The sequence below is a fragment of the Tenrec ecaudatus genome, chromosome 10 (genome assembly GCF_050624435.1).
Source record: "Tenrec ecaudatus isolate mTenEca1 chromosome 10, mTenEca1.hap1, whole genome shotgun sequence".
NCBI lineage: Eukaryota > Metazoa > Chordata > Mammalia > Afrosoricida > Tenrecidae > Tenrec > Tenrec ecaudatus.
Genome location: NC_134539.1, coordinates 65,655,898 through 65,677,662, shown reverse-complemented (window position 1 = coordinate 65,677,662; position 21,765 = coordinate 65,655,898). Strand labels below are relative to the sequence as shown.

General features: G+C 47.4%; 1 protein-coding gene across 4 annotated transcripts in view; it reads left to right on the top strand.

Moving 5' to 3' along the window:
* The first annotated feature begins 3,926 nt into the window (after positions 1–3,926).
* PCSK5 (proprotein convertase subtilisin/kexin type 5) overlaps positions 3,927–21,765 on the top strand; it is a 516,123-nt gene continuing 498,284 nt past the window's right edge. For 3 of the 4 annotated variants that reach the window (XM_075560524.1, XM_075560523.1, XM_075560525.1), the window contains exon 1: positions 3,927–4,615. In XM_075560524.1, coding sequence (XP_075416639.1) covers positions 4,424–4,615 — 192 coding nt within the window. In that variant the 5' untranslated portion in view covers positions 3,927–4,423. The remainder of the gene's footprint in view (positions 4,616–21,765) is intronic. The other variant, XM_075560526.1, reaches the window with a different exon arrangement.

Here is a 21,765-nt window from a genome sequence, read left to right as displayed (position 1 = left end):
AGAGCAGACCAGCCCCTGTGAGTTTCTGAGACTATTTCTTTACGGAGTAGAAAGTCTCATCTTCCTCCCTCAGAGTGGCTGTTAGTTTTGAACTACTGACATTGGGGTTAGCAGCTCAATGTTGTAACCCACCATACCACCAGGGCTAATTAAGACAGTGATGATTTTGTACTAAGCACTACTATCAGCTCCACTTCCCTTTTGTGAAGTACATTTAGTGGGAGAAAAACAAAGCCTGTCAACTCCTGCAAAGAGAGGTACAGTCTGGGAAACTGACAGGGCCAGTTCTACCCTGTCCTTTAGGGTCTCTATGAGTTGGCATTGACTCAATAGCAGTGCATTTGGATTTGGGTTTATCCACTTATTATGGAGGCAGTAGTAATAGGGCAGAGATTGTGATAACCAACGGAGGACCCTAAACTCATGACAAGTTATTCTTTGTTACAGCTTTTGATCTTTCTGGAGGTAGCATTCTAGGCCAACCAATAGGCCCCAATGAATGAAGCTAACGTGTTTATTAATGTAAATCCCAAAGCTGGAAGCGGGGTTCACCTGTCCGTCAGTGGAGAGGGGCTTCCTTCCTATCATGTACGCTTCCTGAGAGGGCACTCCCAATTGAGATGGAAGATAACTGCCGAGGGCACCGACAAGAAGAATGAATGTCCATTCATATGTTCAATTCAACAGACGAATGGGGGCCAAATCCTATTTAAAAAGATAGAACTAGGTTTTCCCCTTTAAAAAAGTCATCTGCATGGAAGAATATGCCCGTTACAGATAAGAGCTAGAGACATAGGGAATCCGGGACAGATAACCCCCTCAGGACCAATAATGAGAGTAATGATACCAGGAGGGGAACGGTAAGGTAGGAGGAGAAAGGGGGAACCAATCACAGTGATCTACATAGAACCTCCTCCCAGGGACTGGACAATAGATAAAATGAGTGAAGGGAGATATCAGTCAGTATAAGACATGAAAAAAAGTATAAATTATTTAGGGTTCATGAGGAAGGGTAGCAGGGGAGCAAAAATGAGGAGTCTATACCAAGGCTCAAGTCGAAAGAAAATGTTTTGAGAATGGTGATGGCAACAAATGTACAAATGTGCTTAACAAAATGGATGTATGTATGGATTGTCATAAGAGCTGTACCAGCCCCCATTAAAATGATAAAAAGAAGAAGAGGCATATGCCCATTGATTGAGCTAAATGCTGACCCAGGGATTGGTTTATCATGCAGAAAAGTGGTTTCCCCACTTCCTACCTCACTTTCCAATTCTTTCATCTGTTCAGTGCCATGAATGCTGCCTGTGTGCCAATAGGAGTATGCTCGCAGCAAGCAAGAGGGATTAGTGGAAAGAAAAAAAAAGAGAAATACACCTCAGAGGGGAGAAAAAAAATCACTTAGTAATTTTGCCACTCATAGGAAACAATCTCCAGGTTTGGGGGCAGTGATTCCGCTTTGTCACATTCCTAAATTGAAGCCTAGAGGTCACGTTGTTCAAAGGGAACCATTTCTTGCTGCCTTTTGTGGTCCTAAAGAATGAGGGCCCCAGAGTCCCCAGAAAATCTACTGGCAGGTCCTGTGACCCTCTGGTGACATCAGCAGGATGCAGACACTTTCTCTCACCTAGCACACCCGTGAATGGTCCCGATTCTGATGGACTCTTACGTGTATTGCATGCCAACCATATCAGAAGCTCAACAGGTTCTAGAGAAATGATAGCCAATCTCTCTCTGTATGGAGGCAATTAACAGTATCTTGTGGACCTTCTCAATATGACTCCAAGATATTTTGTCCTCCTCATATCTGTGTTGTGAATGCTGACCTCTCTATGGTTAGAATCTCATTAGGCAAGAGTTGACTTTATTATGTTAATGTAGGGTTGGGGCCAGGTGTTTCTTGAGTGAATGTCTTTGGAGATATAAAAGAGAGTAAATGAAAGTGAAGTGGGGTGGTGAGATGTGAAGCCACATTAAAAGTCCCCCAGAAGCCAAAGCTCAGAAGAGACAACAAGGACCTTCCTCCAGAGGAAAGCTTCCCTTTCAGGCAGCAAAGAAGCTTCCCTTTGAGGCAGCAACCTAGTGGAATAGTGCAGTACACCACAAGATCAGCAGTTCAACATCACCACCCACTCTATCAGAGGAAAAGTGAGGCTTTCTACTCCCTAGCTCCACAGAGGCAGCTCTACCGGTCCTGTTGAATCAGAACAGACTCACTGGTAGTGGTGAGGTGCTTCTGTTAGCTTGTAAGAAAGTAAATTTGTTTTTTAAAGAACCACCTATTGGATTTCTGGTGTAGCAGCACCAGATGAAGCTAAGAATGGATGAAGATGCTGTACAGAGGGACCAGGCAGCAGAGAGGGTGGCAAACGCGAAAGCTCAAGTGCGGGGAATTTCCCTGAATCTCCAATACCACCTGGAGCACTACTAGAGCCTCCTTCACCTCTAGTCTCAGTGCCATTCATTCTTGGGGCAGCTCCCCTTTCTCCCCTGCCCCACCCCCAGTGTTCAACACATTGTCCCAGAGCCATGCTGGGAGCTCAAAGCAGAAGTCTCCAGTCAGTCAATATGTTTTAAGAAGAAGAAGAAAAGTCAAAGCGTTTGGCAAGAGACTGAATTCTTTGGCTTTCTACTTCTTCATCAGTAATAATGTGGGGACACTATTTCATGAGTTCGAGGACTGCGCACAGTATAACATACTCTATACAGTTTGTAAGAGGGAGATCAGAAAATGATATCCTCCAGGTTGCTAGGCAGCTTTGAATGTGCCTATACGGTTCAGTTCCAGGGAGAAGAAGGGTGAAGTCCCAGTCAGGGGCTGGGAGTCAGCACTTCAAGCTAGAGGTGTGATGAGTTCATTCGTATCAAATACATTTAACTAATGCTAAGGAAGGTGGGTACGTGGACGGGGAAGGCTTCAAGTACGGATGAAACGACGACCGCAATTATTTTCACAAGAAACCAGCCCCGTTTAAAACAGAAAAAGTAAGAAAGAAAACGATGGGCGTGGTGGAAAAGCGAGCGCCCCTCCTCCCGGCTTTGCTTTCTGGAAGAATCAGTGCGTAGAGCAGGCGGTGCAGTCGCTTATTCCATCTGAGTTTCCTCCGGGGTCCTTTCATATTGAAGTTTTTCACTGTTCCAGGGCTGGCTTGGAAAAGTTAGAAAACTTTTCCCCTGGTGGAGAAAACGAAGCCCGCACAGGCTCATCCAACCAATGAATTACTCCCTGGCCCGACAGCTCCATCCACTCTCATTCCAGACATGAGTGGAAGCATCTTTCCTCGTTTCCACGGCTGGAATTTTACTCTCCGGTGGCCATGTCTGCTGTCCAAAGCATCGCTTTGGAAAAATCAGCCAGCGACCTATTTGGCTTTTTCAAAGAATCGACTCCAGCCTTTCAGTCCCGTAGCAATCGTTTCTCCCGGCAGCAAATGGTGTAAAAGAAACAGTTGCTGAAAAGCGGGAAGAAATTCACGAAGTGAAAATCTCCGGGTATTTGGGGGTGGGGGGGGGACAATTGACACCGAAGTGACCTCCTTCGCTACTTCGTTGTAAGGGCGTTTGGAGCAAGGATGAATGAATCTTCGGGGCGCAGGATTCGGCCCGGCGTGTAAAACTCGTTCGCTCTTCGGGAAGAGGAGGTGCATCACCCCCAATCCCGCCCGGAGCGGGGAGCCGGAGGGAGAATCGCGAGTCCCGTGCTGTTCCTCCCAGACCTCTGTAAAGCCCTTGGCCGCCGCAGACCGGGAGGTTCCAGCCAACGGAACCCGGCGGCGCTAGGACCCGGCAGGCGCCTGGCGGTGGCTGCGCGCGGGCGGGCGGGGGAGGGAGCGGAGCAGGGGGAGGGAGGTGGGAAAGGAGGGGTGTCGGGAGGGGCGGGGGAGTCATTTATGCCGAGCAGGCGCTGCCGCCGCCGCCACTCACACTCCCCGCGCGCTGCTGCGAGCCCGAGGGAGCGCGAGGGAGCCCGTGGGCGCGTGCTCGGAGCCCGAGCGAGCAGAGGGGCGCCGGGCCGCTGCCAGCACCGCCCCCGCCGGCCTCGGCCGCGGAGCTCCGGGGCCTGGGGAGGAGCCAGGGCGCAGCGCGGAGTCCCCGAGCCGAGGTGGCGCGAGCCAACTGCGGGAGAACGCCCGCCCCACTCAGCCGCGGAGCGCGCGCCGCCCGCCTCGCTGGCCGGAGAGCGGGGAGCCCCGGTGCCCGTCGCCCCAGGGATGCTCCGGGGGCCCGCGTGAGGCTCGCCGTTGCGCCCGGGCTCTCCGCCTCCCGCTGAGCGCCCTCGCCCTGCAGCCGCCGCGTCGGGGGGCTGCGCGCCCGGGCGGCCCAGGCCGGAGAAGTTAGTTGTGCGCGCTGCTCGCTCGGCGCGCGCGGAGCGAGCGGGGAGGGAAGGAGCCGCGGGGCCGTGCAGCGGCCGGGCGCCGGGACCATGGGCGGCGGGAGTCGCGGGTGCTGCCCGGGACCGCTGGAGCTGCTGTGCGTGCTGGCGCTGCTCGGGGGCTGCCTGCTCCCGGTGTGCCGGACCCGCGTCTACACCAACCACTGGGCGGTCAAAATCGCCGGCGGCTTCCCCGAGGCCGACCGCATCGCCAGCAAGTACGGCTTCATCAACATAGGGCAGGTGAGGACGCGCTGGGAGGGTCCGGGAAGTTCCTGGGGACCGGGGCGGGGGGGGGGGAGGGCATGCAGGGTCCGCCACCCCGCGCTTCTCGCCCCCTCCCGTCTGCTTCCTTCCCTTTTCCGACGTGCTCTGGCAGCGCTTCGCCCAAGTCCTGCCTGGTGCGTGCGCGCTCTGCCTGGGTCGCACCCACAAACACACACTCCCCAAAGTTGCCAGGGGTTTTGTTGTGTGTATTGGGGTTAATATATATATGTGTGTGTATATATGTGTATATATATATTTGCTCAATCCACGCGGGAGAGGTAGGGTTTCTGGAAAAATCCGCAGAGTGCCTGGCCCCGCGGTGGTCTCAGGCTTGACCTTTTGGCCTGGAAAGAGGGGGGGCGCAGTAGCCGGAGGAAAAGTGTCAGCGGGTGGTCGCCGGAGAGGAGGAAAGCACGCTTTGGGGGAAGAAGGGGGTGCGCGTCCACGCTGGAACCCGTTATTTGGGGATGGGGGAGCGGGGTGGTGGCGCAGGGGATGAGGAGGGAGCGGATTGGAGAAGGCGGGGAAGCCTATCTACTCCTTCCTGACTTTAACCCAGAAAGAAGTTTCCAGTTCTGGGGCGAGAGAACCGCCGGACACGTAGGAGAGCTGAAGGGGGTGGGGTGGGGGGGGGAGGACGGGGGTAACAGTTAGAAGGATCGGATCCAGAGTCCTGGCTGACTTCCTAGCTGGTCTTGCTCCAAAGCTACGGAGGGGTTCCCGGAAAGGTGATCGGAACCGTAGGTGGGACACTTTGGGGTCCCCACCAGTGGAAACCAGCGAGTCCTAGAATCGGGCAGTGGCGCCGTAGGGCACGGAGGGAGGGCCGAGGGGCGCGGGGATTTTGTGGGGAGCCACATGGGGACCCTCCAGAGAGCTACCCTGTGGGTGGGAAAGACCCTGTAGCGGAGCCGGTGTTCAAGGAATAGATGGAAGTGGACTGACGCCCCCTCTTCTCAGTATCCCTCCTTCCTCCCTGAGATTGCACACTCGATACTCGTTCGGGAAATGGAGAGGAGAGGATTGTGTATGCGGTTCCGAGAATGTGTACCCCACTCTGAAACCCTTCTCCAAGGCCCCTTTGGGGCTGAGCAGACTCTTAAGGAGACCCTGCTGGCTAAGTCAGGCTCGGGGTGTCTTCCCCTCAAGCTCTCTCCAGGTACACCCAAGGTGTGGGGAGCAGCGGGAAGTGCTGCCCCCCCCCCCCCCCCGCACTCTGCGCGTCCTGCTGGGGTGCAGGCGCTGGGAGGAGCCGGCTGGGGACGCTGGAGCAGGAGCCGAGGCTCTGTCTGAAGCTGTTGCGCTGGCCATCCAGGAACGTGAGCCTGGAAATCCGGTGGTGGAGAGGCGCGGGAATTAAGCCCCTTTCCTTTTCCGCGAAAGCTTCGGTAGAGGTGGGCACTGTCGTCTCCCCATCTGCCAAGGGTAGTGGTGGAGCTGGGGATGGATGGTCCACAGGCCTGGGAGGAGCACCAGCGCTAAAGCTAAATCTTGCACTTTGCCCTGCCCGAGGGAGGGCGAGTCGCAGAGGAGCTGGTCTTGTGGGAGACCCAGGCTGGGGCGAGGGGAGCGGGCTGCGCTTTCTAACCCCAGGAAGGAAGAGAGGGAAGCTAGCCAGATTTTTTTTTTTCCCCAAGTGACTGTCATTAGCAGAAAGGTTCCCCTTGAATGCATGGCTTGTTAGAAGTCCGAAATCCAACCGGATCCACTGCTGTTGAATTGGTTCAGGCTCTTAGCGACCCAGTCTTAAGGAAGAGAGCCTGGGAATCAGTAAAGAAGCAGACTGCCACACCTTTCCCCCCCGCCGAGTGGCCAGTGGTTCTGCCCACCTTTTGGGTTCAGCCAAGCACTTAGTTGCTTCCCTGGAAGAATTCACTGGGGCCTTTCTGTCTTCCTACTGGTCTGCGCTGTATTTGCTCCAGAAACGTTAGGGGGAAGGTTAATACTGAAAGTAACACTTAATCTTCCTCAAACATCTCACTTGGGTTCATCTGAAGTTGAGCATCTCCTAAGAGTCAGAGTATATTTGCAGAAATAAGCTGTTGAACGGACACTCCACCACCGCCCCGAACGCCCCCCACCCCCATCCTCAAACCAACCTTATTTGACTATGAGAAGTTACTTGACTCACCTGCGCAGAGCCACCTAGTTAGACAGTGGCCAAGTCGCGATTCAGACCTAGGACTCTGGTCCAGGTCCACTGCCCAGTGGCTCCAGTTTTTCAGGATAAAATTCCATCCTTTGGGGGAAAAGTAAAAATCCCCATTTCCCTCAATTCTGGGTTAGTGGCTCATTTCCTCTGTAGATCAAAGAAGTGTAATTTTAAGTATTTGAGGTGGTAAATTCCCTTTCACACTTGCAATATCATTGCACTGTAAGGGCCAAATGTATTTCTCATTCATTCTTTTATTGCTCTGCCCTTTTAGCACTTTAGACGTCCTTTTGTTATTCTTTCCTTCCACCAATAAACCAGCTGCAGTTCAGCTGAGGACAGAAACTAATTTGCAAATCTTGACTCTGTAAGCCCTGTCTTTGGTCTTGTGGTCCCCACTTCATGTATCAGGGACTGGAACCGAAAGCTGTTGCTATTTCTGAAGTAATTTAATGAAGTAATTTAATGCATTGGCAATCATTTTGTCATCATCAGAATTTGAGGTGAATTTTCCCCCACTCTAGAGGTTGACGAACTCCTTGATAGCAATGTGAGATTTTGTATGCATTTGGGCATAGAGTCACCAGAGGTAATATTTATGACTTGGACTTTTCCACAGAAAACTATAGGTGTGCGTGTCTCTTGTGCTCCTGAGATGTGCACAATAATGCAAAAGTAAGCAAAGAGGACATGCTTGACTCTTGAGGGAGGAGCAATAATGAGTATTAGCTGCATTCCCTCCCTTTGCTTGTAAGAAGCACCCAACTTCAACTTCTCCTGAACCTGTAGGGCAGGGTAGAATTGCTCCCCAGAATTTCTGAGACTACGAATCTCATCTTTCTCCAGTGGAGCTGCCAATGGATTCCAACTGTTGACCTTGTGATTTTGTCTAGTTTGCTTGGTGGTGGTGCCAGTGGCACAGTGCTATGCCTTTTTTTCACCTATGATTTCTGACTTTGGTTTGGTGGTGACCAGCACTTGCTTGTTAGCCAAGCTCATGCCTATTGTCTGGCTCTGGGATTGAAGGAGAGAAACTTGGTGTGTGTCTCGCTGATCTTGTGTCCTGACCCTTCTTGCTAACATTCTCCTGGTTAAAGAGCAGATGCTTGACATACTGGTCATTGTGAGCCTGCGCTTGAACTACAGCTTTTACAAACCAGAAAGGAAGGAGCAAGACTCCCGGACAGACTGTCTACAATGTGTATTGGCTGTATTTATCTATCTGTGAGTTGCTAATTCTGGATTCCAACTCGAAGGTAGCAAAAGGCCATTCCTGAGCTAAGTAAATTATCTTAAGAAGATTCCAGAAGGATAAAGCCAACTTTGACAGCAATTCTGGGGAAATATTTCGCTGGAAGCCCCATTGCAATCATCTGGACTTGGAAACTGAAGGTGCCGCCTGGGGAATTTGTGAAGTTACTCTACTCAAAATGCAGCCCCCCCCCCCAGTTCCTTCACATCACCATGAAGCGTTGAATCACCAAGTTCACTGTATTATGTAGCTTGGCTAGGCTTTCAGTGAAAGGGTTGTGGATTCTGAATGAATCTGAAAGACTGACACAGGTGAGATGCAAGCTTATTAAGTGGGGGAACGAAGAATCTTTTAAAAATGGAAGGTGCCAAATATGACGAGGAAAATGAGCTTTTTGATGACCGAATAAAGCCAATCCAGAGCTTAGTGGACTGAGAAAATGGGTTTCTACCGCAACTTACAATTGAACCATACTTTCAAAATAGTTTGATGTTGAATTCTAAGCTAATTATGGCTAATTTCCCATGGAGCCCTTTCTTCTCTTGCTGATCCCTGATGTAGACCATTAAATATGAGATAAGCTTGATGGAGGAGGAAGTGGGTGGGGAGAATCTGAAGACTAGTTAGATTCCAAAGCACTTGGTGAATGATGCGAAGTTTGGCTTTGTATTGTTTAATTCTGAATGTGGTTTGTACTGGTAAGGTGCCTTTTCCAAATCAATAGGAAGAGATTTCTCAGTGGGAAGTACTTTGCTATGTCCCCAGAGCCTCCCTTTCTGAATTTTGACCTGTGAGTCATGAAGGATGCTTGAAATGTTGATAAGAAGGGTGGGGTGAGGTGGGGCTGGGAGGGAGTCTGATGCTTAGAGATGGTTTTTAAAATGTGGGTTGTGCCTACTCTGATGGGAGTGGGCTGTGCTTTTCTAGTAAAACCTTAGTTTCTAAACAGAAAAGTAAAATGATTTGCAAGATCCAGGGTGATCCCCATAGAATCATTTGGCTTTGGACAGAGAAGCTCTTTAAACTCACGAACTTTGATTCTGATCCCAGCTAGCCACTATCTAACGAATATTTCTTATCACTAGAGGAAATGGAGGGAGATAAAGGGATCTTTTACTGGAAAAAGCCATTTGGAGGACGTGTCCTCCTGCTTGGAGGTCTGTTGTTTTAACTTTATGGACCAAGAATGGCTTGTGTCTGGCCTTGGAGATTTTTGGAGGCCTGTTTGCAATGGAAAACTGCATTTTTGTGACCCCCAAGACTTATCTTTCTTGGGCATGTAGCCAGAGGCCTTAACCTTAAAGATCAGCCAGAGAAGCAGGCTGGTGTGCTGGAAAGTTTCCAGCAAAGTCAGAATCTTTGGCTGAAGAAGGGAGGAATCCAGACCCTAGAAATATCCCCTGGGCTGGGAGGAGCATTTGTGTTGTAGATTCTAGTTGAGTGGAGCTGTTAAGGTTTTCCCCAAGCCTGAATATCCCCACAGGCTTGGCTTGGCTTGGCTTTGGAATTTCCTCACCCAGCCACCTCAATTCAACTTCCTTGTTGGTGAAAGGGATGGTTTTTGATATCACTATATCTTTAAATGTGCATGGATGTGCAATATACAAAAAAGAAACAAATGAAACAACTTACTGCCATCAAGTCGATGCCGAGTCTTAACTTTATAGGAGTAGAAAGCGCCCTCTTTCTCAGGAGGACCAGCTGGTGGTTTCCAACTGCTGGCCTTGTGCTTAGCAGCCCAACGCATAACCCCTAAGCCACCAGGGATCTGCACACGCACACACATACACACATACACACTCACACATACATGTATGTGCGCTTCATTTTGAGTGAACTTCTCCCTGCAGCATCATCACTACGTGCTGTATATTATATATCCTTCGACCCTCCAAAGTGCCAGAGGGAAACAATCAATGCCAATAAACCCTTCTGTTCGGGGCTTATCCTGGGAGGTAGATGAAACCTAACAAAAGTAGTAGGAGTCAGAGGTTTGAATGAAACTCCTGGACTTTTCTTTTATTATCTGACCTAACTCTTAATTCCAATTTTTTTTCAAATAAAGAATTATACTACTTGCTCCTTGCACATCATACTGTTCCTGTAATGAGCATGAATAAAAGGAATTAGGACAGCCACACAGCATTGTACGGTCTATAAGGTTGACAGTGATGCAAAGACTGCTTCAGGAGGGTAAGCGTGCTGTAGTTGGACGAGGGTTGCTGTACTGGAGCAACTTTTCCTTGTGGCTTGGCCGTGGAGATTAATGGGCAGGGAAAAGCGGAGGAGGTGGAAGCCCAAGCACCTGTTGCTGCTTTTGGACTCATAATGATCCTGTAGGGCAGGCGAGGCTGCCTCATTGGAGTCCCAAGCCTGTCATCTTTACACAGACAGATGGCCACCAGGACTCCCTCCTTTGGGAGAGGGTCGGACTGCCGTGGAGGGCAGTGTGGGCCAATGGACCAGACGAGAAAATCAATCAGCTAAGTTAACTATAAAGGAGTCGTGGTGGCACTAAGGGCTATATTGGGCTGGAGTTTAAATCCCACTCCTGGTCACTCCACCAGAGAAAGATGGGCATTGCTCCTGTAAAGATTTACAGCCCTGGATGGACATGGTGTATAATGGTTTGCTACTGAGTTGAACCCAATTCTGTGGTACTGGGTTTGGTTTTGGGTAGATCTCCTCTAAGGTGCCCTGATGGCACCTTATGCGTTGGGTTGCTAATCACAAAGTTTGTCCTTCAAACCCACCAGACACTGCAGGGAAACGATGAGACTGGTTGCTCCAGAAACTCAGCAACCCTTCTGGTGCACTGCTCCTCTGCCCTGCAGGGCCACGGTGAGTTTGGATTGACAAGGTGGCCGTAGGCATGAGATGGTCCAGCAGCTGGTTGGGAAACTTAGTGCATAGTTTATATGCCATTCTGGGGGTTGCAAGAGTTATTATTTAAAGCATTAAAATGTAGCATTTTTAATTTGATTGGAATGTGAGTAGGTATAGAGAAGCAGTGGGGAACAAAACTGAAATACAGACAGTCCCGTAAGGAATAGGCCTCTTTAGGTCCAAATCTCTGCTTAAATAAAAGTCATTCTGCTCAAATAAAACTAAAAGACTATGAGATAAGTAAGCAAAGAATGTCTTGGTATAAACAGACACAACTGCTCTGAAGTACAGTTCTGTGAAACAGACAGCTGAACACTTTTGTAGCCAAATTTTACCTGATTTGGATTGTCTTCATAGCAACGCCTATCTTGACCGAAACCGACAGGTGGTAATTCTGGCTCTTTATCGTAATTACAGCATCAATCTGTTTTGTTGCAGAAATCTTAATGAATTTAATTACAGGACTAGTATCCTTCAGTAGAGATGTCTGTGATCTACTGCAGCTAATACCCCAGTTTACTTTTTTCTGATCCAAAAAATTCTGAAACACATTCAGATCCAAGAATCTCAGAAAAGTGATATTCCGAGCTTGCCCAGCTGAAAAGCCAGAGGTAGTGCTAAGGCTCGGCCCCTCTCTGTTTGTAGGAGTCTCAGTGTGAGACACAGCCACTCTCCATGGCAGTGCAGGCTCATGTCATGCTTAACACTCTGGGAGAAACAGAGGCTCTCTGCTCCCATAAAGACTCACAACATCAGAAACCATAAATAGGGTTACTGCCAGTCAGATTTGACTCCAAAGCCATAGAATTAGTGGATCTAAAACACTAGCTGTTGAATTTAAGTCCTGAAAAAGACTCCAGTTGGCCTTGAATGAGTCACGTGCCCACTCTTGGGCAAAACACTTTGTTCAACATTTCACTAGAGTCAGCTTGGGTCCCCTGTCCACCTCTGAAGCAAGGAAGATACCTTTGAGAGGTAACTCACCAGCTAGCAAAATGGGATTTTTGTTGTTTGTGCCATCAAGTTGACTTTGCCTCAGTGTCCCCATATGTCAGAGTAAAACTGCCTCGTAGGCTTGCCTAGGATGCAGTCTTTAAGGGGAGCAAATGGTGGACCCGCTCCCCAAACCCCAAACTATCTAAACTCACTGCCATCGAGACAATTCTGACTCATGGTGACCCTGGAGGAGAGAGTACAATTGCCTCTGTGAATCTGCAAGACTGTAATTCCTTACGAGAGCAGAAAGCCCCCTCTTTTTTCTGAGGAGGACCCAGTGGTTTCCCATCCAGAGCATCCCCACTGCCCCCCCCCCCCAGGCTCACTGGGTAGGTTCGCGCAGACAACCTTTAGCTGAGCAGTTGGGTGCAGAGCATCTGTGCCCCTGGGGATGTCCTCAGCCAGGGAGACCTGGATTTAAGGATTTGATATTAGCGAAAGAAAAGGAGCGTATGGTGATGAAAATGAGCAGTGGGGACTGACGGTGTCTCTTGGCTGCTTCCCCACTCTCTCTGCAAACCGGAGCTAGTTATTCTTTTTTTTTTTTTACATCACCTTTAAGCTTCTCTCAGTAACACGAGCTACACGATTAAATTAGGAAAATCCAGAACAGTTTAGAGCACATAATAGAAACAATCTTTGAAATCCCTCAACATCTGGTGCGTGTCCTTGTTTTCTCATTTTTACACACCTCCTGTCTCTGCTCTCTCCCTACCTAATTGTACTTGTCAGCATACCAGCATCGTTAAGGTCATAGGTCTACAAGCAAGGGGTTTTAACCCCAAGTCCACAACTTCTTAGCTGGGGGAATTGAGGCAAACTGCTCAAGTGCCTTAGTTTCCTCATTTGTGAAGAGGTGAGTGTCAGGGGAGAGACAAGGTCTGGCCAGACAGTGAGGAGTTCTTACTCCATGCAAAGAAATCAGCATAGTACTGGGCACAAACTAGAAATAGTCAATGCTGGCTACTGAACCTCAAAGGCCTCTGGGTGGAGGAATTGCTTGCCCTTGAGGTCACCAGTTCAAACCCGTCAGACAAGATGTGGCAAGAAAGGTAAGGCTTCTGCTCCCATAAAGTTTTACAGTCTTGGAAGCCCTCTGTAGGATCGCTATGAGTCAGAGTGGACTCTGGCAGTGCATTTGGATTTGGGTCACTAACATAGAGGTTGTTGGTTTGAACTCACTAAGCAGAGGGAAGCAAGCCCTGGAGATCTGCTTCTATAAAGATCACAGCCAAGATAATGCTGTGTCTGGAGCAACCTTTCTACTCTGTGACAGAGAGATGGGTATCATCCTTCATCAGAGCTGACTGGGCTTTTGTTTTTGATACTGTATCTTGAATGTGGGGTCGGGGGTGGCTATTTTCTTTTTATACTAAGCTCTGACTACTTTATCTATGTTGTTTTCACTTAGCGTTATATTGTGAACTTTTCCCCAAGGGTACTAAAGAATTTGAGAACATTTATTTTATTTTAATAAATCATTTTATTGGGGACTCTTACAGCTCATTGCAATCCATTTATCAGTTGTATCAAGCAGAGTTGTACATTTTACCATCATCATTTCCGAAACATTTTCTTTCTACTTGAGTCCTTGGTATCAGCTCCTCTTTTCCCCCTCCCTCTGCCACCCTCATGAACCCTTGATAATTTTGAAATCATTTTCATATTTTACACCATCCGCTGTCTCCCTTCACCCATGTTTCTGTTATTCATCCCCTGGGATGGTGCTGGTGGTGTTGTAAATCGATCATTGCTACCAGATCCCCCCATCAGCCCGTTCGTCTCTCGCCTTTCTCCACCTTCCCCCTGTGTTTTTAACAGTTGCATAATTAAAGGAACCACGTTATGGTATAATTAGTGGACTAAACTAATTTGATAGGCTCTGTTGGAGTTATTTTATGCCTGTGGTAATCATTTTACCACCACTAATTTTTCATATCCTCTTAAACATGTCTGAGTGTGGGAGGGAAATGGCATGGTCCCTTAACTGTGCGTGTGTGTGTGTGTGTGTGTGTGTGGTATAGTTATTACACCCGTGTTTATTCTAGTATCCAGAAATCCCCTCAGGGTCAGATGACCGTGTCTGTGGCAGTTAGCATAGCGTGAAACACAGTGTGTGCTTAGGGCAGGTGCCATGCAGGGGTTAACTAGAGGAATAGGCTTGGGAAAGAAGAGGAACATTGAGGAACGGAGGAGGAGCAGAGGAGTTTAATTTGGGAAGTGAGAGCCTGTGCAGTGAGCAGCCTCTACGCCATTAGTCAGGCACCAGAGTTGAGTGCGCAGGCAGAGAAAAGAGGAGCTGGATTAAATGAGCATTGACTAGTCCAGTGTTTCAAGATAACCTTTTGAGGAACTTCTGATACATATCGATGATCAAAAACTAAAAAGAATTACTAAGTAACCAGGAGGCGACTAGTACGGAGTGGTTAACCGGCTGGGTGAGATAATGAAGCACTTTCCATCCCTTTGTGTTGTTGTTCCCTGAGGTTCAAGAACCTGAGACTTGAAAAAGGACACCACAGAGTTAGAGTTCGCTAGGATTAGGAGAAAGGGAAAGGAGTGCCGGGGAAGCTTCTGGAGAAGGATTCTTGAACACCAGAGCGCCTGTCTTTCAAAGGAGAGGCAATAGCTGGGGCCAAAGCAGGACTGGCGCATCACGGGAAGAGGTGGGATATAGGAACTATAGTTCAAAATGACCAGGGAGGGCGTGGTTTATGAGAGTCCTGTTAAGATGGGAGCGCTCTCTAGGAGCATTGTCCCTTTGTAAACTACTTGAAGCTACATAAAAATGTAGGGGTGGTATTCAACCTGTCAATCAGGTCACTATGCTGCCTCCTTGTGGGTGTGTCCTTCTCATAAGGAGGGCCCTGGGAACCTCCCTGTCTCTACCTTCACCTTCCTGCTGGCTGACCCTGCTGGCTGCCAGAGCCAGCACCACTGGATCCACATGGCTTTGCACCCACAGGCCAGTGATCTTTTCGCATCATTGCATGTGGCTGTGTGAGTCGAAAGAGGGACTTATGGACTACTATCGGACTTACAGACTTGACTTGGGCTGGGGTGGGATGTTTTCTTGATCTATAGTTACTTCTTGATTTACAGCTCCTTCTTGCTCATATATGAGTATCTCTGGCTTTGTTTCTCTAGTTAGCCTGGCCCAACACTGAGTGGAGCTATTCTGGGTGAAGCTAAGGCTCCAGCTTAGCTTCGATGGGCTGGTGGGTTGACTATAGAGAGCAAACAAAGGCTGGTGGATTAGAAGGAGTCAAGAAACTGAGACCAGGGCAGTCAGTCCAAAGATGATCAGTTTGGATAATTCGAGGATTCCAGTGATTTGTCAGTAAACATGAAGTTTGCCCATACTTCAATTCTCCTTGGCTACATTGAGGTATTATCTCTGCTTTACACACCCATGTGCCATTGTTTGTACTGCAGGTTTTGTGTCAACTTCAGGGATAAAGACAGGCACACAGGTGATTGCTTCCAACCCTCAGATGTGCCTTCCCATATTTGATTTCAGAACTGAAGATTGGATTGGGCACTAAACATAGTGCAAACAGAGAGAATGTGAGACCAGACAGAATTAAGGATTTTTTTTTTTAAGGATGGCTTTTAAATGGTGTATCTTATGTCTCATTTTAGGTTTATTTCCGCCTTAGGTTGTAACATAACCTATTTTGTGACTCAATATTATAATAAGTAATCATAACTTGCTTTTATTTCACACTTGCTAATGTCTTTTTCCCTTTATATACCTTATTGCATTTAACATAACAAAACTCTATTGTGAAGAAGTCTTTATGTATTCTTCACCTAAACTCTACTGCCTTACTGGAATAGGGATATTTTAAAATATGCTTGTTTGAAACAATGTAGATTGCTTTCTTCAATACATAACATTGTTTAGGTTGCTCTAAATGCTATTGTATTAATCTTGTTTACATTTTTATGCTAATCTGGTGGTTACTTTAGGGTTAGCATCACAAAGGAAGCATTATGTTGCTACTTTAATCTTCTATGCATTATCTTAAAAGGTTAACTCTACCCTGGGAAAATTACATTTTGGATACCTTGCCAGTTTTGGAACTAGTTAAGATTTATTAAAAGATAAGTCTTTCCCTGATTCCTTTTCCAGTCTGACAAAACGGTTTTATATATAATAGATACACATAGTGTGTGTGTGTGTGTGTGTGTGTGTGTGTGTGTAGTAAGCACTTGCTGTCTGGTTTTAAAAAATCAGTACTTAAGATCTGTCTTTTCCTTTGCTGAGAGACTCTGACAGCTGTAAAAATATACCAGTTCTCTCTCTATTCATGTTCCCAGACTTGTTTTCTCTAGTGGAAGCTTTCAACCAAACTAAACGGAGGCAGCGCTCAGCTAGACTGAGTGCAGTGCGGGGCGAGGAAGTGACCCCAAGACCTGGAATCACATATGAAAATATCCGTGACTTGGACGGAAACTGCTTTTTCAACCTGAGCCTATTCTTGTTGCCATCGAGTCTCCGGACTCACAGCGATACACCTTGGGCAGACTGTAAACTTGACAGGGCGTGGAAGGCCCATCTTTCTCCGCAGGAGTGGCTGGCACTTCTGAGAGGCAGACCTTGCTGTTTGAGGGCACCGCGTCACCCGCTCTGCCAGCAGGCCACCCCTAGTTGCGTGACTTCACTCGTCAGTTTCATCGTTTTGTTCTGATTTTAGAGAACACGGACTTTTAGAGCACTTACTAGCAACCCTGTGTCACAACAGAGTACTAATTGCTAACTGAAAGGTGGGCCATTCAAATGCCCCAGCTCCTCCATGGGGAGAGACTTGGCAGCTGGCTCATGTAAAGACTTGGAGCCTTGGGAGCTCTTGTGGGGCAGAGCAGCCCTGCGCTGCCTGCAGGGTTGCTGTCCGTTAGGTTGGACTCAATAGCACTGTTTTGTTTTTTCAGTTCAGATTTATTACAGGTTCGACAAATAGAGGTCATTGCCATTGGATTGTAGGACCGGATGTTAGCCCTGCCCTTGTGGGTTTCCTTAAACTGTGTGTCTTTGCAGGAGTAGAAAGGAAGTCTCAGCTCTCTGCCTTGGAGTGACTGATGGTTCTGTGCTGTTGACCTTGAGGTTAGCAGCCCAACACGTAACACACTGGTGATTCCAGGAGGAATGAAAACATATGTCCACCTGAAAAACTGTACACAAATGTTCATAGCAGCATTATTTATGGTAACCCCAAAGTCAGACCTATTCTAAATATTAACCGATGAGTGATGGACCAATGAGGCATAGTCATACAATGCAGTATTACTTGGGAATACAAAGAAACGAAGTACTCATATTTTGCTGCTACATGGATAAATCTTGGAAAACACTAAAAGTGAAAGGAGCCAGTGACAAATGACCTTGCATTATATAGTTCCCTTTTCATGAACTATTCAAAATTAGCAAATGTATAGAGACAGAAATCACATTGGTGATAACCTAGGATGGAGAAAATGTAGAATGAACACTAATGGGTGCAGAGTCTCCTGGTGATGAAAATGTTTTATAACTTATTGTGGCTTTTTCCATACTGTGTGTATATTAGTAGAGTCATTGAATTGTGTGCTTTAAATGAATGAACTGTATGGAAGGTGAAGTTGATTTCAATAAAACTGTTAAAAAGAGTTTAAAATTGTGAAAAGCAATGAGTGACTATTTTTTAAAATCACCCTTTCTAATAGACACCATGCTGCTACAGCTGTCTTTTAAAAACAAGGTGTACGTACGATGTAATAAGGTACGGAATTTATGTAGTAGTGGGGAGAAACAAGCTGTAAGGCAGTATTGGAATGACAATCCGTTTCAGTCTGCAGTGAATGCTGTGGACAGACAGAACGTGGTGATACAGATTCCGAAGTAACTCAGGGTGGAGAGTCTTTCGATAGGCTGCTCAGGAGGCTCACTGAGGAGGAAATTCTTGAGCAGAGAGCTGATAGTTACAAAGTGGAGACTTTCAGAGGTGGTGTGAAGTCCAGGGCAAAGTCTCTAGAGGAGCAGAAGGGTGGCAGAAGCCGATGCAGTCTGGCTTGCAAGGCTCAGGTTGGAAAGGGATGATCTTAAAGCATATAGTCACACCATCTCCTGGTTCAGAAGCCACCGCTTGCTCTCATTGCCTCCTGTTATTAAGCACTACTTCTTTTGGGGGTGGGGTGGGGGTGTTTAAAGGTCTCCAGCTAAATCACAGGTCTGAACTAAAAATTCAAAGTAATTGCTGTTGACACTGACTCACGGTGAGCCATGGTCCTCAGCATGGGACCGGGATTCACGGAAGCAGATCATCCGGCCTTCTGGGCTTCCTCTGGATCCTAAAGTACCTTCCCCATCTTTCCTACACCATCCTTAATAAGGCCGCACTGGACTTCCTATTGTTCCTCAGATAACAGGGTTTTGCTACTTCTGTGCTGGGCTTTCCACATGTAATATTTACCGATACGTTGTTTTTCTTGAAAGCCTGTCTTTTCTTGAGGCGCCTCTCAAATAACATTGCTTGACCTCTACCTCGTTCTGAGTGGTTTTCATTTCTTTAACTCCTGTAGCACTTTGTCCAAATTTCGCTTGAGGAATTTAGCATAGTTAGTTCCACCCCCTTCCCCACTACTATGGGACCTTGCGATTACTCCTTATCATTTTACATAGTCCCTTGCCCTCTAGAAGTAATCGGCATGTATATGCAATGTCTATTAAACTAAACATTGGAGAAGAAGTACATAAGATTCTGCTGTGCACAGAATATTATAAAGGAGTACGACAAATAGCAATCTAGTACTGATGAGTCATCAGTGTGTGGATTCTAAAGTCCAGGACTTGCTGGGATTTAGCTGACTGTTATCTTTGAGTGCTGTAGACGTCTGGTACAGTCAGCCGTGTCCTTTCTCATTTTGACCTCCATGAGAAGTCTTTGTGTGAGAGTCACAAGATGTCATGTGTCAAGTCTCCGCTCAGGAGGGTCCCTCTGTTCCAGATCGTCCTAGAGCGGGCATGACTTTCCTACAAGGTCTCAGGGAACCCCCAGGACCCAGCTGGCTGTGGGAATCTCCCTGGGGACGGTGGTAGAAGTCTGGTGTCTGCTGGAGCGATGGGACAAAGAGGGGAGTCCTCCCAAAGAAAGAACCGCTCCGTAGTTTAAAAAGTCTCCGATGGAAAGTAAAATGTGCTCTGTGTGGTAGCAGTGAGAACAGCACAAACAAGCAGCTGTTAGGCACGAAGACTCCTGAAACTATATGAAATTGCTGCTGCTAGGTGTTGTCGAGTCATCTCGGACTCACACAGTCGTATATACAACAGAATAAAACACCACCTGTTGGCTTGTTTTTTATGTCATTTTTTGGGGGCTCTCACATTTATTTGCTGCCTGGTTTTGTGTTATCCTCCCAGTTGTTATACTTTGAGCCCATTTTTGTAGCCACTGTGACACTCCATCTCAGCAAAGTTGTGTCAATCCATCTCCGCAAGGGCTTTCCTCTTCATCACCACCTTTCTACGTTACCAACTATGAAGTCCTTTTCCTGAAAACAGGTCCAAAGTGAGACCATACTCGCTGCTTCTCAGGAGCATTCAGGTTGCCCTTACTTCCAGACAAATGTGTTTGTTCTTTAGGCAGTCTGTGGTACTTTCAGTATTCGCAGTGAGAATTGTCCTTGGGCCATTTTGAAGGGCTAGAACACTGAGGTTATGTCTGCCTAAGAGGAAGGGCTGCAGATCTAAATTAAGCCCTGCAGTTTAGGTTGTCAGGACTCACCTCAGGAATGCCTTGGGGTAACTTGAAGCATCAACCCGATCGGTATTATCAGGATTGACTCTCCTTAATTATAAAAGGGGGCATTCTCTTGGTTGGGTGACATGGAAAGAGGCCAGGCTTTCCATCAAGAATGTCCCCTTGTCTCACTTTGATCAGATCTAGGCCTCCAGTGGCCAGTCCTTCAGGCTCAGAAACACCAAGGAGAAGTGAGCTGTATTTTCTGGATCACTTGAAAGGGAGATGGAAACGGAGTGTTCTCATGCTGTCCATGGTCCCTCTCAATTGTCGTGAGTTTACAAAGGCCTTCGGTGTTTCTTTGGAATATCGCTCTAGTCCTGTCCTAAGCTCCCCATGTTTCTCATCAAAGCCTGCCCCATAAAGCAGATTAATTTCTTCAAAATCCACTCGTCGGTACATAAAACCCAAACAATTAAAAAATACTCTAAACATCATCCACTCTAAACATCTTCATATTCTGTGCTTATGAATTGCCATGCCCTCGTTGTGTGTCTCTGCTCATGTCATTTGCAGTCTAAGGAAGCCACGCCAAGCCAGTCGCAAATTGATTCTGCCTCATGCCAACCCCATGTGTGTTCAAGTGGTGTTTTAGTGGCTGATTTTTGGAAAGCAGATTCCAAAGCCTCTCACCTGTGATACCTCTGGATTGATTTGATTTGCCAACCAACTCAATTAGCATATAAAACCGCTGAACTGTTTGTATTTACCAGGGATTCTCTCCACTGTCCACTTACCAGGATAATTCTCTCCTTTCCTGATGTCATTCGTTCTCCCTTGTCACCTCTGGAAATGGAACTGCTGTAGAGAAAACCTCTTGACTTCAGTTCTCAGGGGAGCTGGTCTGCCTCTTTCTCCGAGTATGGGACTTCCCCAGCTCGGGTCATTTACTTATGTTTGACCTCCTTTGTTAGACGGTGGTCTTTGCAGAGACGGGATTTCTGTCGCATTCACCTTTGCATTGAGCATTGACTTCTCTGCCATTAGAATACACCCGCGCACGCTCCGACATGGGCAAAGGACTGGGAACAGGCCGAACCACGGCAGTCTTTAATACTGTGCACCTCATGATTTTGGTGCTCCCGGATGTGCAGTAAGATTATATTTTGCTATTTTTGGTTTTAGTTGTGGCCATGTGACTTCCTCTGGCCAATGAAGTGTAAGCAGAAGTGTCTCTTCTTAACAACTGGCTCCTGATTTGTTAAGGATCTGCATCCACCTTGGGGCTGCTTTCCTCCAGGTGCCCCATTCTTCACCAGTCAGGGTCCATGACTGACGGATGAGCTTCATGCTGAGCAAACCTATGATGGGCCTGTGACCTAATCTATAACTAACCCAGACCCCGTGGCCATCAAGTTGATTCTGACTTAGAGAGACCCTATCGGACAGTATTAAACTGTTTCCTGCGGTTTCTGAAACTCGTTCTTTATGGGAGCAGAGCAGTTGGTGGGTTTGAACATTGACCTTGTGGTTAGCAGCCCAGTGCTCAACTCACTGTGCCACCAGAGCTACTGGAAATAAACTTTTGCTATTTTAAAACTCCTGGCATGTTGTGGCTCTTTCATCGCCACACGGGCATCCTAACCAATACAAATGCACACTCTCAGCAGTTTTTTCCTTGAGCTTTATGCACAGTATAGATTAAGATGTGCCATGGAAGGGGGAAAGATGTGATTCTCTGGATATGAACTCTGTTACTTAGTGGGAGGAACCTCAATCATCTGTAGGTCATATTATGCTTATTTAATCGTATAATTTGGGTTTGGTTGTATAGGGGGTGCAATCTAAAGCCAGATATTAGGCATTTGTAAATATCACTTGGTGTAGAGGAGATTCTAATTTCCTAAAAGAAACCCTAGAGCTTAATTGCTCTCTAAGTTACAATACTTCCCTGACTCTGAATACTGCTTTCCCAGGTCTCTTGATCGGATTTGTTCCGTGAGCTCAGATACACACCTCTAATGACTGGTAAGGATGAGACGGATTGACCAGTGGCTGAAACCGGGCTCAAACAGCACAGCACTGGGGAGGACAGGGCAGGACTCCAGTCCAGGGTTTCATT